At 41.7% G+C, this 18906-nt stretch overlaps 1 protein-coding gene across 2 annotated transcripts in view; it reads right to left on the bottom strand.

Annotated features, from left to right (window-relative positions):
- LOC138749673 (cytochrome P450 2D15-like) overlaps positions 1-18906 on the bottom strand; it is a 70890-nt gene that overhangs the window by 39683 nt on the left and 12301 nt on the right. The window contains exons 1-2 of one of the 2 annotated variants that reach the window (XM_069911392.1): positions 17603-18007; positions 10517-10685 (exon numbers count right to left, since the gene is read on the bottom strand). In XM_069911392.1, coding sequence (XP_069767493.1) covers positions 10517-10685; positions 17603-17809 — 376 coding nt within the window. In that variant the 5' untranslated portion in view covers positions 17810-18007. Of the gene's footprint in view, positions 1-10516; positions 10686-17602; positions 18008-18906 lie in introns of those variants that run through there. The other variant, XM_069911393.1, reaches the window with a different exon arrangement.

Below are 18906 nucleotides of genomic sequence, written 5' to 3'. Positions count from 1 at the left end.
TTGTAAATTTATGAAACAGCAGATAAAGTTTTTTCTAGAAATTAATGAACACTCAGTAGCAAATAAATTTATTATATGGGCTCTATGAAAGCCTATTTAAGAGGACAAATAATAAGTTACACATCTAAAATAAAGAAGGAATATGTGAAAGGTTCATCAATTAAACAAAGATAATATTGTATTTAGAAAAGGAATTGCAAAAAATGAAGATTATTGGAATAAAAAAAATTGAAACTTAATACAATACAAGCTTATAAAGTAGAAAGAGATGCACTGCATACGTGATAGAAATATTATGAATCAGGTGATAGAGCTCAAAGTTTTAGCATGGAAACTCAAAGTGGAGCAATGATCAAGAACAATAATAGCAACAAAAAGTGAAACAGGTCAAATTACATATAAAACACAAGAAATTAATGATGATTTTATAGGAACATAGGAAGTAGGAACAGGAGTAGGTGAATTATTATAAACAATTATATCAGTCTGAATCTTTAAAGGACGATGAATATCTATCACAAGTTACATTGCCTGAATTAAATGTTGATGAAAAAAATAAAATTATCCAATTCCTTTATGCATGTTGAAGTATATGATATTTTGATGTCTTTTCCCAATAATAATAAAGCTCCATGGTTCCTGTCCAGAGTTTTCTAAAGAATTTAAGGAGTTGTTAATTCCTGTTTTTGTCAGACGTTTGGATCAAATGAGAGACTCTCATGACTTACCAGAATCTTTTAAAACAGCATTAATAAGTTATTCCAAAAAAAGGGAAAGATCCTTTATTACCATCCTCTTATAGATTGATATCATTATTAAATACAGATTATAAAATTGTATACAAATTATTAGCTAACAGATTAACTAAATATTTACCTAAATAAATAAATATGGATCAGACTGGCTTTATTAAACATAGATCTGCAGAAAATATAGTTAAATTTATATTTATTAAATGTAGCCCAGAAAAAATACCAACAGTAGCAGTGGCTGTAGACACGGAAAAAGCATTTGATAGACTAGAATGGGACTTTTTATTTAAAGTATTGAATGTTTTCGGAATTCCAAATGATTTTATAAATTGGTTAAGAGCTTTGTATAATCATCCAAAATCTAATGTGGTCACAAATAGGCAAATATTTAAACCTTTTCCATTAGAAAGTTCAACTAGACAAGTATGTCTATTATTACCATTTTTATTTGCATTGGCTATAGAACCATTGGCAGAAGTGATAAGAGATAATGAGATTAATGCTTTTATGATAGAAGATATAGAACATAAAATTAGCTTGTTTTCAGATAATGTTATACTATATCTTTCAGAACTAGAAATATCATTGAAGAAAATAGATGTACGATTGGCAAAATATGGTTTGATATCAGGTTATAAAGTCAATGTGGGAAAGAGTGAAGTGATGCCTATGAATGTTGGGGACTGAACATTAAGTAAACAGGTGATTAAGTTTAAGAGGCAAAAAGAAGCAATTAAATATTTAGGAATTAATATTGATAGAAATTTAAATAATTTATTTAAATTAAATGATCTACCATTACAAAAAAAAATTATGAGGATTTAAAGAAATGGAAAGATTTAACAATAATTTTAATAGGAAGGGTAAATTGTATAAAGATGAATATTTTTCTGAGGTTGCAATATTACTCATTTCTGTATCAATAAAAATTTTTCAAAAAATCATCATTTTATTACCTGACATATCCAATTTTGGGGACAAAAGTGAAAGTAAAATCTCCTAATAAATTTTCCCTTTAGCATTTGACAATTGCATAAATATATTTTGTATAATTTTTTCATCATCTACATTAGGTGCATATACATTCTTTAAAGCACATTATTCTGAATAAATTTGACAATTAATCATTACATACAGTAGCATCTAATATGTTTTAATCGGTAAATTTTTATTATCAATATTTCTGTGCTTCTACCTTTTGAATTAAATGAAGATGCCAATACCAATCCAACCCAGTCTCTTTTCAAATTTTCATGCTCTCTTTCCATCAAATGTGTTTCTTGTAAAAAAAATCAATATCTACTTCTGCTTTTTTCATATATATTAATAATTTCTCCCATCTTATATGATTCTGTATCCCATTAATATTAACTCTAATAAAGTTCAATATTCCCATCTTTATTAAATTTGTCAGCCATCCACCTCTCCATTCCCATCCCTCTCACTCTCATATCATTAAGAAGATTTTTCAAAATGCTCGATTAATTTAGGTGTACAAGTAAAAAGGGCAAACAAGAAAAAAGATAGAACCCTCCCCCTCAAAAAAAAAGCCTACAATATTAGTATAGCGTCTTTAAACCCTTGATCTATTTGAGTTGTGGTCGAAACCACACCAGCACTCACGACAGTTAGCTCCATACTCCCAACTAATGCAGTACAGTAATCGCTCTTAAAACTGTAATAATAACTGAAACCACTCAGTGATATATTTCATTCAAGTGTCTCCCACTACTTGTCTTTCTCTTTCAGGCAATGAATCTGCAAATACCTTTGCCTCATTAGGACTCCATAAAAAACCTGTTTTTCCCATCTGGGACAAAAACATTCAAAACTGCCAGATACCTTAAGAAAAAGGCATAAACTTTTTTCTATTTTTAACTGCTTTGAATTCCTTTCTCTTTTTCAACAAATCAAAGCTTATATCAGGGTAAAAGAAAATCTTATTTCCTTTATAAAGTAATGGCGACTGTCTTTCTTTCGCTTGTTTAGCTGCCAGTTCCAGAATCTTCTCTCTCACTTCATAACACAAAAATGTAACCAGTCATGACATGGGGTTAGACTGCAAATCCCTACTCTCCACAAAAAAGTTTTAAAAAAGTTGAAGAAAAAAAAGCAGGAAAAAGTGTTGGAAGACTTGGAATGTTATTTAAAATGCTACTAAAAAAGAAAAAAAAAAAACAGTTATAACTACACAAGAAGCTGAGCAAGAAAAAGAACAAGATAAGGAAGTGAGGCCTAGCTTGAAGAATGATCCTGGAGCTGTCCGGAAGGTAATGCCCCGTGGAGACAAGACAGGAGCTGAGGGGACCTTGGACACTGCTGTACAAAGTCTCCCAGAAAATGACTGCCCACTACGGGTGATGAAGTGACTCTGCGCATATGTGAGAAGTCGCGCATGCGCAGATCACAAAAAAAAGGCAACTTTAAAAAAGACACTGGAGGCTTCCAGCTCAAATGAACAGGAAGAGGAGCAAGAAGAACAAGAAATACTTTTCGAACAAGGAACTATGGCAAAAAAGGTGGAGAAAATTAGAGCCTTTTGCATTTACAGCTGAAATGAAAAACTATTTGGAGAATGTCAGCAATCACTGATGTTATTAACTGGAGAAGTTAAAAAATGTGGAGAGAGAATGGTTGAAAATAAGAATTTTACAAAGAAGATGTAAAAAAATGATGCAGTAAGTGGTGTTACAGAGATTGCGTGTAAGCCTATGTGTTGTGTGGTTTTGTGTTGGAAAGTGACAGTTTGCCTTAGAGAGCCAAGGTGAAGGTGGACTGCAGAGAGAGTGAGAGACAGACTGGGCATGTGCAGAAGATGATCTAGAAACTTCTGGACTTGGAAGACAAACCACCACTGGGTGTGGCTGTGAAGGAGGTCCAAGCAGAGTCATTGTCTGAGAGGCAGTTTAAAATGTTGGACATTTTAAAAGAGATGAACATTCCGAAGGCAGCCAGAAGGATCCAGACCAAGCCAGTGGTTCCTCTCTCTGCAAGCAACACAAGAAGACAACTTTGAATTTCATGCTCTCTCTCTCTCAAAGATCTTTTGGCTTCAGTTTACCAAATAAACTGAATTTTGTTTATGATCTTTGCTTCGGTTGAGATCGAAGTTTTGTGAGTCTTTTGTGTTTTGTGTCTAAGTTTTTCTGTGGGCTGGTTGGAAATAATAACTTAGACTTTAATTACATATGTTATATTTAGGCTGGGGAATTTATTAGTTTTACACTGTTATAGAAATTTACATAGAAACCAATGGGCATTGTTATAAAAGGGGGGATTTTGAATTAAAGTTTGAAGGTGAATTTTTGTTAATAAAATATTGTTCATCTTTACCCCTGAATGATATGCCTTCTCTGTGGTTGCTGGTTTGATCTTGTAACATAATTTGGGGGAATCATCCAGGATCAAACCAATTTGGAAGCTTTCGGGGCGACGACTTATTAGTCGTCTGAGTTTGACTCAACCTCCAGAATGAAATTAAAAATAAACGGTGAGTGTATAAATCTCCAGCAGAAAAACCAGCAACTATGAATATTGACCAGTTCATAACTAACCCTTCAGTGGTTAATTTAAAAATGGCTAAAAAGTCAGAACTGATGGTTATAGTTGGCAAGTTAAAACTTCTTACAGTAAGAACTGGGATGAAAAAAAAGGAAATTGCTCAAAAGATTGTAAAGCACTATGTTGGAAAGGGTGTATTTGAAGAAGCTGCATTAGAATAGTTTCCGAAGGAGAAAACTTCAGAGGAAGTAAAGTTAGCTTTGAGAAAACTAGAGTTAGAGGAAAAAAGAGAGGCAGAAATGGAGGAGAGAGAGAAAGAACAGAAGCATGGGCTAGAACTAGCTAAATTAAAACAGACCCTCATGCAAGGAGAGGGAGAAGAAAAAAATCCATGTGCTGGTCAGGATGAGAGATTTCTGGTCAGTAGAGAATTGAGGTTATTTCCTCCATTTGAGAAAGCTGAAATAGACCAGTATTTTCAGCATTTTGAGGAAGTAGCTGTAAATTTAAAATGGCCACCAGACCAGTGGTCACTCCTGATACAAAGTGTTCTTAAAGGGAAAACCCAGCAGGTGTACTCGTGTCTCACTGTACAACAAGCATCTGATTATGAATTTGTAAAGCAGGCTATACTCCGATCTTATGAACTAGTTCCAGAGGCTTATAGACAAAAGTTCAGGAGTTTAAAAAAAGCAGCAAACCAATCTTACCTGGATTTTGCTTATAGGAAGGTTGTGTATTTTAATCGGTAGTGTGCCGCAATGAAAGTAGAAAATAACTTTGATTTATTGAGGGAAATCATTCTGATTGAGGAGATTAAAAAATTGCATTCCTGATGATATTCAAGTTTACTTGGCAGAGAAAAATATAAAAACTTGGCAAGCATTGGCTAAATTTGCAAAGGAATATGATTTAACCGATGCCTAAGTGGACACAAGGGAAAACCTTTCAAAGGAATACTGCTGATAATCCAAGTAGAGTAGAAAGAAAATCTAGAAGTGAGGTTAAAGAAAGAGAGAAAGAGAAATGGGTGAAAGAAAAATGTTCGAATGTTATTTGCCACTATTGTAAGAAGCCAGGGAACATAATAACAAATTGTCCTGTCCTGAAAAGGGGTGGTACTAACTGCCTGAGTTCAGAGTGAAAAGGTTAAGGATATTTTTAAACCATTCATGACTGAAGGTTTCATTTCGGTTAAAGAAGGATCCAATCAAGTGCCAGTTAAGTCCTGCGGGATACTGGAGCAGCCCAATCGCTTGTATTAAGCAACATTTTGAATTTTGTTTGGGAGACCGATACTGGAGATGTGAATGTAATTAAAGGCATTGGTGGTGCGGCAGAGCCTATACCTTTGTATAGAATAGTGATGAATGCAGACTTAGTTAATGGCCCGGTTACGATAGCAATAAGATCAAGTCTCTCGGTGGATGGAGTTTCTCTTTTGTTAGGAAATGATTTAGCAGAAGGTAAAGTCATACCTGTGATGAAACTCACAAGTAAGCCATTGGTTTATGAGTCCAAAAAGGATTTGGAAATCTACCCTGCATGTGCCATTACTAGAGCCATGTCTAAAAAAAAGGTAGAGGTGGTCTGTGATGATCCTGTAGTGGAGGCAAGCATTGAGGACAAACCTAAGGATCCAGCTTTACTGTTGTCAAGAGAAGAATTAATAGCCAGACAAAAGCATCATCCTGATCTTGCTGGGATAAGAGAAGATTCTGTCTAACCAGGAAATTGAAACTGTCAGTAGGTTACTTTGTTCAAGATGGAATATTGATGAGAAAGTGTAGACCACAATATCAAAAACTGGGCGGTAATAAGGCAAGTTGTAATTCCCAAAACTTACAGGAATGAAATATTAAAGTTGGTTCATAGCACACCTTTAGGAGGTCATCCTGGAGTGAAGAAGACGGTAGAAACAATAAGGAACAGTTTTAATGGCCAAAATTAAGAAAGGATGTTGTGAACTTTTGTAGAACCTGTCACACTTGTCAACTGGTGGGAAAGCCTAATCAACGACCACCAGTGGCACCTTTACAACCCATCCCTGCTTTCGGGGAGCCCTTCGCAAAAGTGATAGTGGATTGTGTTGGCCTATTGCCAAAAACCAAAGCGGGAAATGAATATTTGTTAACACTCATGTGCACAGCTTCAAGGTTTCTCTAAGAAACATTAAAGCAAAGAAGATTGTGAAGGCTATGCTAAAACTTTTCACACTGTTTGGCCGACCAAGGTAAATTCAATTGGATCAAGGGAGTAATTTTATGTCTGCAATATTTCAACAGGTGGTGTATGAATTGGGAGCCCATCAAATTGTATCATCTGCCTATCATCCTGAAAGTTAAGGGGCCTTGGAAAGGTTCCAGTTAACTGTAAAAAAATATGATGATGGCTTATTGCATGGAAAATAAAAAGGATTGGGATGAAGGAATCCATTTGTTATTGTTTGCTGTTAGAGAGGCAACTCAGGAGTCTCGGCTTTAGTCCATTTGAGTTGGTGTTTGGTCATGAAGTCAGAGTTCCATTACTATTGTTGAAGGAACAATGGATACATAATGATATACAATCAAATCTGTTGGATTAGGTTTTCAAATTTAAAAACAGATTACATTAGGCTTGCGAGATGGCAAGGAAAAATTTAAAAACTGCTCAGGAAAAAATAAAAATTCGGTATGATCAAACAGCAAAAATTAGGGACATTAAACCTGACGACAAAGTATTGGTTTTGTTTCCAATGCAGTCAAACCCATTGAGAGCTTAGTTTTCCAGACCATATAAGGTGAAATCAAAAATTAACCAGGTCACCTAAGTAATTGAGACTCCTGATCATCGAAGAGAGACACAGGTCTGTCACGTAAACATGCTTCAACCTTACTTTGGGAAAATGACTGAGGAGGAGACTAGGATTTCAACCAAGGTGCTATTTATAGAGGAAAGAAAGGAGGAGATAAGTTTTGTGGAAGGTCATGGAGCACAGGAAGTGATAAGCCCCAAGCTGGAAAATTCTATAGTTTTGCAAAACCTAGACACCAAGTTAATGCATTTGACTAAATCAGAAAGGGAAGAAATGAAGACATTATGAAATTTAAGGATATATTCCAAGAAGAACTACTGTGGCTTGTCATGATGTGGAGGTCAGTGATGCTAAGCCTATTAAGCAGTATCCTGACTGAGTTAATCAGCAAAAGAGCAGTTTGTTGGATCAAGAGGTGGATTATATGCTCAAAAATGACATCATCTGAAAATCAAGTTCAAATTGGAGTTAACCGTGTGTTCTTGAGCCAGATGGCTCAATTAGGTTTTGTACAGATTATCGAAAGGTAAACATGGTGACAAAGACATGCATTCCCTATTCCCAGAAAAGATTATTGTAAAGATAAGGCGGTGAAGGCTAAATTTCTGACTATTATTATGTAATATTATGTAAATATTATTTATGTCATACTTCTATTAAGGATACTGGTGTGTTCCTTTGACAGAGAAAGGCAGGGAGATTTCTGCATTTGTTACACCTTTGGGATTGTATGAGTATAATGTTATGCCTTTCGGAATGTGCACTTGGCACATTTCAGAGAATGATTAATTCAGGGTTTAGAGCACACAGGAGCCTATATTGATGATTTAGTAATTAGTACGGATACACAGGAAGAACACATGCTAGAATTAGAGCAGTTATTTCAGAGACTGGCGGAAGCACACCTCACAGTGAATTTGCACAAGATTGAGTTTGGACATGCCACTGGAATTTATCTGGGTTATGTGGTAGGACAGGAACAGGTAGGAGCAAAAATATTGGCTATCACTGTGTTTCCTATCCCCGATAATAAGAAAGCTCTTCGGAGGCTACTATCGTAGATTTATAAAAACTTTGCAGAAATTGCACTTCCATTAACAAAACTACTTGGAAAGAAAGAAAAATTTATCTGGTCAGATGCATGCCAGGAAGCGTTTCTGAAGTTAAAGGCTATTTTATGCCATCAGCCTGTACTTGTGTCCCCTAACTTTGAAAAGCCATTCTCTTTAACTGTGGACACCAGTGACGAAGCGATTGGTGCTGTAAGAAGGATGGTGATGGAGTAGAACATCCTATTTCTTACTTCTTGAAAAAGTTTAATGACTATCAATGAAATTATTCAATCATTGAGGAGTTATTGGTGCTTGTTTTAGTGTTGCAACATTTTGATGTGTATATTTGTACTGCTCAAAAACTGTTAATAATATATACTGATCATAATCCATTAGTTTTTCTGTCTAAAATGAAAAATAAGAACAGATGGTAATTGAACTGGAGCTTAACGTTACAAGAGTACGATTTAATTATTACACACATGAAGGGGATGGATAACATAATAGCAGATTGTTTGTCAAGATGTTAATCTGGGTAGATATGAATCTAATCACATACTGTAAAAAAAAAATTGAGTGTTTATTTTATTTATGTAATACTTCCATTAATTGTTAAAAAAATTGTTCTTGTGGACCAATTTTTTTTAAGCAGGGGAAGTGTTACAGAGTTCTGTGTTGTCTATTGGCCTATGTGTTGTGTGGTTTTGTGTTGGAAAGTGACAGTTTGTCTTAGAGAGCCAAGGTGAAGGTGGACTGCAGAGAGAGTGAGAGACAGACTGGACATGTGCAGAAGATGATCTAGAAATTTCTGGACTTGGAAGACAAACCACCACTGGGTGTGGCTGTGAAGTGGAAGGAGGTCCAAGCAGAGTCATTGTCTGGGAGGCAGTTTAAAATGTTGGACATTTTAAAGGGGATGAACATTCCGAAGGTAGCCAGAAGGATCCGGACCAAACCATTGTTCCTCTCTCTGCAAGCAACACAAGAAGACAACTTCAAATTTTGTGATCTTTCTCTCCCTCAAACATCTTTTGGCTTCAGTTTACCAAACAAACTGAATTTTGTTTATGATCTTTGCTTCGAATTGAGATCGAAGTTTTGTGAGTCTTGTGTGTTTTGTGTCTAAGTTTTTCTGTAGGCTGGTTGGAAATATAACTTAGACTTTAAATAATATTTACTGTTATATTTAGGCTGGGGAATTTATTAGTTTTACATTGTTATAGAAATTTGCATAGCAACCAGTGGGCATTGTTATAAAAGGGGGGATTTTGAATTGAAGTTTGAAGGTGATTTTTTGTTAATAAAGCAATTGTTCATCTTTACCCCTGTGTGATATGCCTTCTTTGTAGTTGCTGGTTTGATCTTGTAACAGTGGATAAGTGATGATGGCCCAGGTTGTTTAAACGGGTCTGCAGCCCCGGGGAGTTTTCCCGGACCACCCTCTCCCTGCAGTGTGCACAGTCAGACCCGGGTAGTTTAAACGGATCCACGGCCCCAGGGAATTTTTCTGGATCACCCTCTCCCTGGTGTGTGAACAGTCAGACCCGGGTAGTTTAAATGAGTCCGTGGCCCTGGGGAATTTTCCTAGACCACCCTCTCCCTGCGGTGTGAACAGTCGGACCTGGGTAGTTTAAACAGGTCTGCGGCCCTGGATAATTTTCCCAGGCCCCCTCTCCCTGCAGTGTGAAACGGTCAGACCCGGGTCGTTTATACAGGACCGGGGCCCCGGGGAATTTTCCTGAACCAACCTCTCACTGCGGTATGAACGGTTGGACCCAGGTAGTTTAAAATTGGTCTGTAGCCCCGGGGAATTTTCCCAGACCACCCTCTCCCTGTGGTGTGAACAGTCAGGCCTGGGTAGTTTAAATGGGTCTGCAGTTCCTGGGGAATTTTCCCGGACCACCCTCTCCCTGTGGTGTGGAGCTAAATGGACAATCAGGACATCAGCGCTTTAAATGAAAAGATACCTTCCTCCTGAAGCAGCGCATCACTTCAGCCCTATGCGACAGCAGCATAATGCGGGATGAATGGCCGTCGTCGTCTGCTTGAGGAATTATGAGAAAAGCAGTCAGCCATTCATCCCAGGCCGTCTCAAGGTCCGGAAGTGTGGGGGGGGAGGGTGTTTGGGCGGGGAGGTGTGAGGGAGAGGCGGTGAAGGAAGGAGTGGGGGAATAAACGTACTCTTTCTCCTGTGAGTGCATAATGTGTCATCGGTTGGGGGTTTGACTCCCCCTAAATTAGCGGGATGGGAAAATTCCCGGGAATTTGGCCCGTGGTGTGAATAGCACGGGAGGTCCTGAATTCCTGGGAATTTCACAAGGATGAAGTGGGATCACCGCTCATCTGAGGTGTGAGAACAGATCACTCTCCCTACTGGGCCAGGGGGTGGGTTCTGGGAGCATTGAGTTCATACTCACCGCTTCCAAAGTTCTTAAGCAAGTAACGATATATTGGTAAATCCGGCCGGTCCGCAAAATCTTCCGACTTCTTCACCAGCGCCTCTTTCAGGGTGTTGTAGCCACTGAGAACCACCACGTTTGTCCATCCGAACTCCAAACTCACCACGTCACCGTGCTTCTTCCACAGCTTGTAGTGGGGGTGGGGGGGGGGTGAAATAGAAATGAAACAGCCGGCCAATACTGCCACTCACAATCCGACCCCACCAAGTTACACCATTGAACAAGGACAGCGCCGTCGCGAATTGTCAGACCCGCAGCGTTGGTGGACCTACTCCTGTTGGCAACTGGTGTCCTGGGAGTTGGGCTCACAGCATCTATGCCTTTTTAAAAAAAAACTTTATTTATAATATTTAAAAAGATAACAAAGTATAAACCCCATTATTGCAAAAATATATTACTAAAATAGATAATCTTAATTAATACATTAATCCCTCAATATAACTCTCCCAGCCCCCTGAACAAAAAAACCCAAAGTATCCTTATTTCTACAAACTGTTTGAGCCTATACAAAGATTAAAATATCCTAATACAACATATATAGGTATTAATTTTAAAAATAATCAAAATAACATAATTAACATATACCAAGACCCATATATTTTAAATGTTTCCCACATTTTAATAAAAAAGAATAATCATGTAATCTACGTTATTTTTTCTAAATGAATACAAGATTTTAAATCATTATGCCACCTCAACATACTAATCTACATCATCTTTCCATGTTACTGCAAGACATTTTCTCGCAACAACTGAAGTTAAACGAATAAAGGCAATGTGAAATTTATCCAATTTCAAATCCCTTAAATCCATCATAAACCCTAATAAAAATAACAAAGGGTCAAACAATAATTGAATATTATACAAATGTTCTAAAAATTGTCTAACTTTTAACCAAAAATTTTGCACCTTTTCACATAACCAAACTGAGTGTAAAAAAAGTCCCTTTTTGTCCTCCACACCAGAAACATAAATCTGAGTCTCTAAAACCATATCTTTTCAACTTCTCCGGCGTCAACTATAACTGATGTACAAAATTATAATTAACTAATTTATATCTTACATTAATCAACTTCGTTTCTGCATTTTCACATATCTTTAACCAATCCTCCTCCAATATAGTCAGTTGTAAATCTTTCTCCCGTTTACTTTTTATTCTAAAAACACCAAGTTTCTTCATCTTCTCTTGCAACAAACTACATTTCTGAAATAAATCCTTTTTTCAAAGATACTGTAATTAATTTTTGTTTTTATTTCTAGTAAAATTTTCTAGAATGTCAATTTTTTGAGTTAACTGATCGTTTATTGTGGCCACTTCTACTCGCATTTTCTTCATCTGTTCCTTTATATTCTGAATGTCAAATTAATTACCTTTAACTTTTTCTTCCTAGAAAATTAGAGAGTTTAATTTCTTTTCCTAACTTATCTTTCAAAAAAGCTTGCATTTCATAATAAGCAAATATTGAATTCATTGAAATATAAAATTTTTCTTGCAATTGAATAAAAGAAAGAAAATTTCCTTTCTCAAAAAGACCCTCTACCCTTTTCATACTTTTTGAATCCCATTCCTTTAAATAATGGCGTCTGATGCAACTTCTCCAGCTGTGGGTGGGCAGCTACTCAGCTGTGCAGCAACACTGAATTCCAAGTATTGTGAAATGCTGGTACTGAGGACCAGGCTGCATTGAGACGATGGGTCCGTGAAGTTCCTATCCCAGTCGGTGGGCTGCTGATCCTCCAATCCCCCTCCCCACCCTCAGCTTGGCTGGATTCTGCTTGTATCTGGTCACCATCCTCCATGGAGTGAGTGTACACAGATGCTCACCCCTGCTTGAACCAAGGCAGCAGTCTAATTACCCATGTCCTCTGTATCCGGAGGTGGATGAGGCTACAGTGGCAGCAGATACGACGTAGTGAGTGAGTCAGTGAATAAAAACTTGAAGGGAGAACAACAAAAAAAATACTGATCACTGGCAGAAACCTGGCCTCACTGTCACCCCGTGCCCGGCCCCGCCGTCACCCCATGCTCAGCCCAGCTGTTATTAAAGATTCACAGCCCTGATGACCCATCAAACATGTGGTGCATGCAAACGGAAAAGAGGACACATTAACAGCCACTCTATGGCGTCTTGATGGTTTGTTGTCTGCTGGTCAACAACCCCCTGGAATGTGGGCAAGGCTACCCATCCAATATGAGACTGTTGCAGGGACATCAAGACTAAGGTACTTGCAAAATTGTTCAGCCAGAAACGAATCATTTGGTTTAATTTTAAATTTAACTTTAATTATACAGCATAGAAACAGGCCACGGGCACGTGGCACCCAAATATATCAAATAAGCTGCAAACTCCGTCAGTTTTTCAATATGAGGTGGAAACCAGGGCACCCAGAAAAAATCCACACAGACATGGGGAGAACAAATAAACTCTTTACAGGAAGCAGATTTGCACCCGGATCACTGGTGTAGTTGTGTTGCACTAACCGCGACGCTATCCATGCCCTAATCTCCTTCCAGACGCCTGTCTCCCAGCCACTTTCAAGGCTTCAGGTGATGTTAAAAAAAAGGTTGAGAATGTGGATTTTGGGCTAATATCTTAGCAGAAATGACACTGCCTCTAACAGTGAGACGTTCACGGAACTGCAGACGATTGCCTGTGTAGATTTGGGAGTTTGGAATAGGGCAGTGATTCTCTAATGAAGGGAAACCTATCACAGAGCATGGGGCATAAAGAAGAAATATAGGAATGGAATTAAGACACTGTGCAGGAGCAGGTCAACTCCTCATGATGCTGCTCCATTCAGTCCCACTCTCCTCCACTAACCCGTATTCTTCAATTTCCTTCTGTCCAGAATTCTGTCAGTCTGCCTTGAATATACTCACAACCTTTGGCCACTTGGGTAAAGAATTACTAAGTCTCCCCATTCTTTTGGTGAAGAGATTTCTTCAGTTCTCTGTCCCAAATAATTAAATGTATATACCCTGGGTGGGGGATATTAGCAGTCCCACATTTACCCTGCTATGCCCCAAAATTATTCTATGTTTCAATGAGATCACCTGAATCAGAACGTAGACCCAGTCTGCTTAACTTCATGACAAAAAAAAGCAAACCAGCTAACCCCTAATCAATCTAGTGAATTCCATTGCTTCAATCACCAGAAAAAAATCTTTCCTTCACTTTTGAGACTTGTGAACAATATACCATAGCTAGTTAAATATTATCACAATAAAGGTTAACCAACTCTTATTTTCTAATCACTTGATGCCACAGCATGTCATTTGTATTCAAGGACACCCAAGGTCCCTTTGAGCAAGTACACCTCTCACTCTGTCACCACAATTATGCTGTGATTGTACCGTAATAAATACACAGCAGAGCTGGAGAAACTCAGCCGGTCCCACCGCGTCCAGAGGAGGCAATTAGACAGATAGAAGAGCTCAGGCCCAAATCCTCAATAATATATTTTTACCTCAATCACAGTATTTCATCTATCTTCTTTCCACTGGGATCCCAGTTAATTGGACGTGCAGTGTACCGGGATAGGAAGCAGTTTGTGCTGTTTCCACTGGGCCACCTTTAACTGGGACACTGACTGCTTTTCCACTGAACACAACTCATGCCCTGGGATTGGAGAGTTGACCTTCAATAATAAAATGGGTGACCTCTGCTGTCCTTTTTCCACCGGTTTAATCAGCATGTCGGCGTCAGCTGAGGCCGGGGATATGAGTAAGAGAGCCCCTTTTCCAATGGCATCCCAGTTAATTGGCCAGGATAGGAAGCCCTGAGGGTAGAAGCCGTCAGTCCCTGGCATGACTTGATGCCGGCTTGTCAATTGTTTTCTTTTCCCACTGGACCCTGTCCATGTTAATTCCTGGGACAGTGCCAATTGAAAAGGGGCTATGTGGCCTTCAACAAAGTATGAGCATTATGCAGGCAGATGCCTGAATCACAGGCAAGAGGCCATAGGTGTGCAGGAGAGAGAAGCTGTGAATTGATCGAGGAAGTGGGAGCTGCTCTTTGAAGGAATGGAGACAGAGGGTTGTTGTGCAAATAGAGACTTTAAGGCTATTCTGAAAATAAGAGGTTGAGAAATAGATGCAGTTAAACAATAAAATATTTAGTATCACAGAATAAAAATATGTATTATTGCATTGACCTCAGACTTTGTACTTGACAGCAGTTAAACATCAGCAAGCTGATTGGCTTGCCTATTTTCTTGTGATATGGGTTAGGCTCAGAATTAGAGATTTACACATAGGCCTGAAATATTGACCAGATGATATAGAGTGGAATGAGGCCATTCAGCCCATTCAGTCAACCCTGCCATTCCGTCATGGTTGATTTACTCTGCTTTTCAAACACATTCTCATGCCTTTTCAGTAACACGGGATTCCCTTCTTGATCAAGAATCTGTCTTAAATACACCCAATGACGTCCTCCACAAACGTCCACAGCAACAATTTCCACAGATTACACACTGGATAAAGAAATTCCTCCTCATCTTATAGATGAAAGGGATAGATAAGATAGAGGCTTTCACAGGTAGATGAGACCAGAACTAGGGGACACAGCCTCAAGATTCAGGGGAGTAATGTTACGAGCCCAGAGGATCCCAAAACCCAGCAGCAAACGTTGCTTTTAATTATCTTTAAACATGAAAACAGGATAAAATTTTAATTTAGTACTATTAAATTAATATAACCCCCTTCTAATTCTAAGCACACGTGTTTGTAATGTATATGTAAGTTCAGAAAAGTTCTTTAATTCACAATCCAATCTCACTTCTCACTCCTCCAAGTTCACTGGTTGCAGGCAATTCTTATACTGTGCACAGAATTTAACATTTATGAATTTCACCAGGCTTTGGTGCTTGAAAAGTAAATGATTATTACTCAGGAAGATTCTTGTCTGTTTTCAGAGAGATATTTGTTGTTCGCTGGAAACAAACTGATTCCTTCTAATCAGCCACGTCAGTGGTCTTGCCAAAGAAACCTGCCCCATCAGGGTTCTCCAGATGATAACCCCTTTCTTTCAGGTCACCACAGAGTTCCTTTGTGTTCCCCTTATTTCAAATGAAAGAATAGGCAGCCAGTCCTCTCCTCTTGCATGGACCACAAGGGCTTTCACCAGGCTGAACTAACTCACAACCTGTCTTCAAAATGGGGTTTTTCCCACAAGCTGCTGCTGTGGAACTGTAGAAACTGCAGAACTGAATTCTCTCTCTCTCTCCCTCATTCACACACACACACACACACACACACACACACACACACACACACACACGTCGGTCTGCCCTCATTGCACATGAACTCCTCAGACTTGACATCGACATAGCCGCTCTCAGTGAAGTCCGCCTGGCAGATGTAGGCAGCCTCCAAGAACGCGGCGCGGGCTACACACTCTACTGGTCTGGCAAGCCTACGGATGAACGACGCCTATCTGGTGTAGGCTTCATGGTCAAGAACTTCATTGCCTCCAAACTCGAAAACCTTCCGACAGGCCACTCAGACCGAATCATGTCCATGTGACTCCCCCTTCAAAACAAGCGTTGCATCACCCTCATCAGTGTCTATGCTCCAACCCTCCAGGCGGAACCAGCAGAAAAGGTCAAGTTCTACACTGACCTGCGCAACCTCATCCAACGCACCCCTACAGCCGACAAGGTTGTCATCCTTGGCGACTTCAACGCTCGCGTCGGCAAAGACTCAGAAACCTGGCCAGGAATCCTGGGCAAGCATGGCGTCGGCAAGTGCAACGACAACGGGCGCCTCCTGTTGGAGCTCTGCGCAGAACAGCGGCTTGTCATTACAAACACCCTTTTTCAGCAGAGGGACAGCCTTAAGACCACCTGGATGCATCCCCGATCCAAACACTGGCACCTCCTGGACTACATCCTGGTGCGAGAAAGTGACAAACGAGATGTGCTCCACACCAGGGTCATGCCCAGCGCGGAATGCCACACTGACCACCGGCTGGTTCACTGCAAGCTCAACCTTCACTTCAAGCCAAAGCCCAGGAACAGTAAAGCCCCCAGAAAGAGGTTCAATGTTGGAAACCTGCAGTCAGACGAAGCGAGAGGAAACTTCCAGGCAAACCTCAAAGCAAAGCTCGACGATGCAATCCGCCTCACGGACCCGTCCCCTGAAACCCTCTGGGATCAGTTGAAGACTACCATACTGCAATCCACTGAAGAGGTACTGGGCTTCTCCTCCAGGAAAAACAAGGACCGGTTCGACGAAAACAGCCAGGAAATCCAGGAGCTGCTGGCAAAGAAGCGAGCTGCCCACCAGGTTCACCTTACAAAGCCGTCCTGTCCAGAGAAGAAACAAGCCTTCCGTCGTGCATGCAGCCATCTTCAGCACAAACTCCGGGATATATATATATATATATAGAAACAACCTGTTTGACTCTTTCTGCTTGCAAAAACACATGGCCCTCTAAGAACAGCAACCTGCACTCAGACAGCCCAAGGTTCCTAACCTAACCCTCTGAGTTCTTTCATCTGTTGTTTTTCAAAACAACAATCCATTAGTGAAGTCCCTTGGCCACTCCCCAAAGTTTTTGCAAAGGCACTCAGAGCCAGGCCTGTCTGGCTGGAGCAGAGCTCCAGTATTTTAAATGAGATCTTTTTTAAAGTGTTTGTATGTGACCTACACTAAAAAAAAGCTGCCCCAATTTATCTCCTTTAAAACCTATACAATATAAAATACCACATAATCTGTAACAGTAAATTTAAGACTGAGATGAAGAAAAATGGCAGTGCAGGCTTGACGAGCCGGATGGCCGACTTCTGCTCCTGTTTCTTATGTTCTCAAGGAACATTTCTGTATTAGTAGGCTCAGCCTCCCCTACCATAATCCCCTAACATCCTCTGCGCCTCCACTCGACCCAGACCTTTCAGTGACCTGCTGACTTCTCCCAGCACTTCTGCGCGCGTCACCACTCACAGGTGGGCGTTCAGTTGTTAAAGGGCACTCAGCAGGGTGGAAGTTGGACAAGAGTGGGCTGCCTCCCTCCCAGTCTCTCTCACCCTCGCTGCCTTTACCTTTCCGAAGGAGAGGTGGGGGTTTCTCAGATCCACATGGAGGAGGTTCCCGACGAAAGGAAACCCCCGGGGCCCGGGAGGGTAGTTCTCCGACTTCCGTCTCTTCATCAAGTCAAAGACCAGGGCAAAGACGGTGCAGAAGACGGCCAGCACCATGAAGCTGTCGCAGCCCAGCAGCGGGAGCCCGGGCAGGGCCGGGAGCTGCATGGTCCCCAGATCAGCGAGCAGTGTCGGTGGAGTTTGGGTGGGGAGGAAGGGAGGGTGAGTGCGGGAGGATTTGCACCCGAACCCCTTCCCCGGGAGCCGCCCACACGACGCTCTTCCATGGCGCGGCACCAATTAGTTGGGTATCGTTGAAATCGATTAGCTCCTTTTCTGCAAAGTTCGTGGTCTGAAGGTCGCGAGGGTGGGTCTCACCGTGGACTGGGGTGGCGGGGGTGGGTCTCACCGTGGACTGGGGTGGCGGGGGTGGGTCTCACCGTGGACTGGGGTGGCGGGGGTGGGTCTCACCGTGGACTGGGGTGGCGGGGGTGGGTCTCACCGTGGACTGGGATGGCGGGGAGTGGGTCTCACCGTGGACTGGGGTGGCGGGGGTGGGTCTCACCGTGGACTGGGGTGGCGGGGGCGGGTCTCACCGTGGACTGGGGTGGCGGGGGCGGGTCTCACCGTGGACTGGGGTGGCGGGGGCGGGTCTCACCGTGGACTGGGGTGGCGGGGGCGGGTCTCACCGTGGACTGGGGTGGCGGGGGCGGGTCTCACCGTGGACTGGGGTGGCGGGGAGTGGGTCTCACCGTGGACTGGGGTGGCGGGGTTGGGTCTCACCGTGGACTGGGGTGGCGGGGGCGGGTCTCACCGTGGACTGGGGTGGCGGGGGCGGGTCTGACCGTGGACTGGGGTGGCGGGGGCGGGTCTGACCGTGGACTGGGGTGGCGGGGGCGGGTCTGACCGTGGACTGGGGTGGCGGGGGCGGGTCTGACCGTGGACTGGGGTGGCGGGGGCGGGTCTCACCGTGGACTGGGGTGGCGGGGAGTGGGTCTCACCGTGGACTGGGGTGGCGGGGAGTGGGTCTCACCGTGGACTGGGGTGGCGGGGAGTGGGTCTCACCGTGGACTGGGGTGGCGGGGAGTGGGTCTCACCGTGGACTGGGGTGGCGGGGGGTGGGTCTCACCGTGGACTGGGGTGGCGGGGGGTGGGTCTCACCGTGGACTGGGGTGGCGGGGGGTGGGTCTCACCGTGGACTGGGGTGGCGGGGAGTGGGTCTGACCGTGGACTGGGGTGGCGGGGAGTGGGTCTGACCGTGGACT

This window comes from Narcine bancroftii, chromosome 14, assembly GCF_036971445.1.
Source record: "Narcine bancroftii isolate sNarBan1 chromosome 14, sNarBan1.hap1, whole genome shotgun sequence".
Taxonomy (NCBI): Eukaryota; Metazoa; Chordata; class Chondrichthyes; order Torpediniformes; family Narcinidae; genus Narcine; species Narcine bancroftii.
Note: the sequence above shows the minus strand (reverse complement) of the source record. Positions and strands in the feature narration are given on the sequence as shown.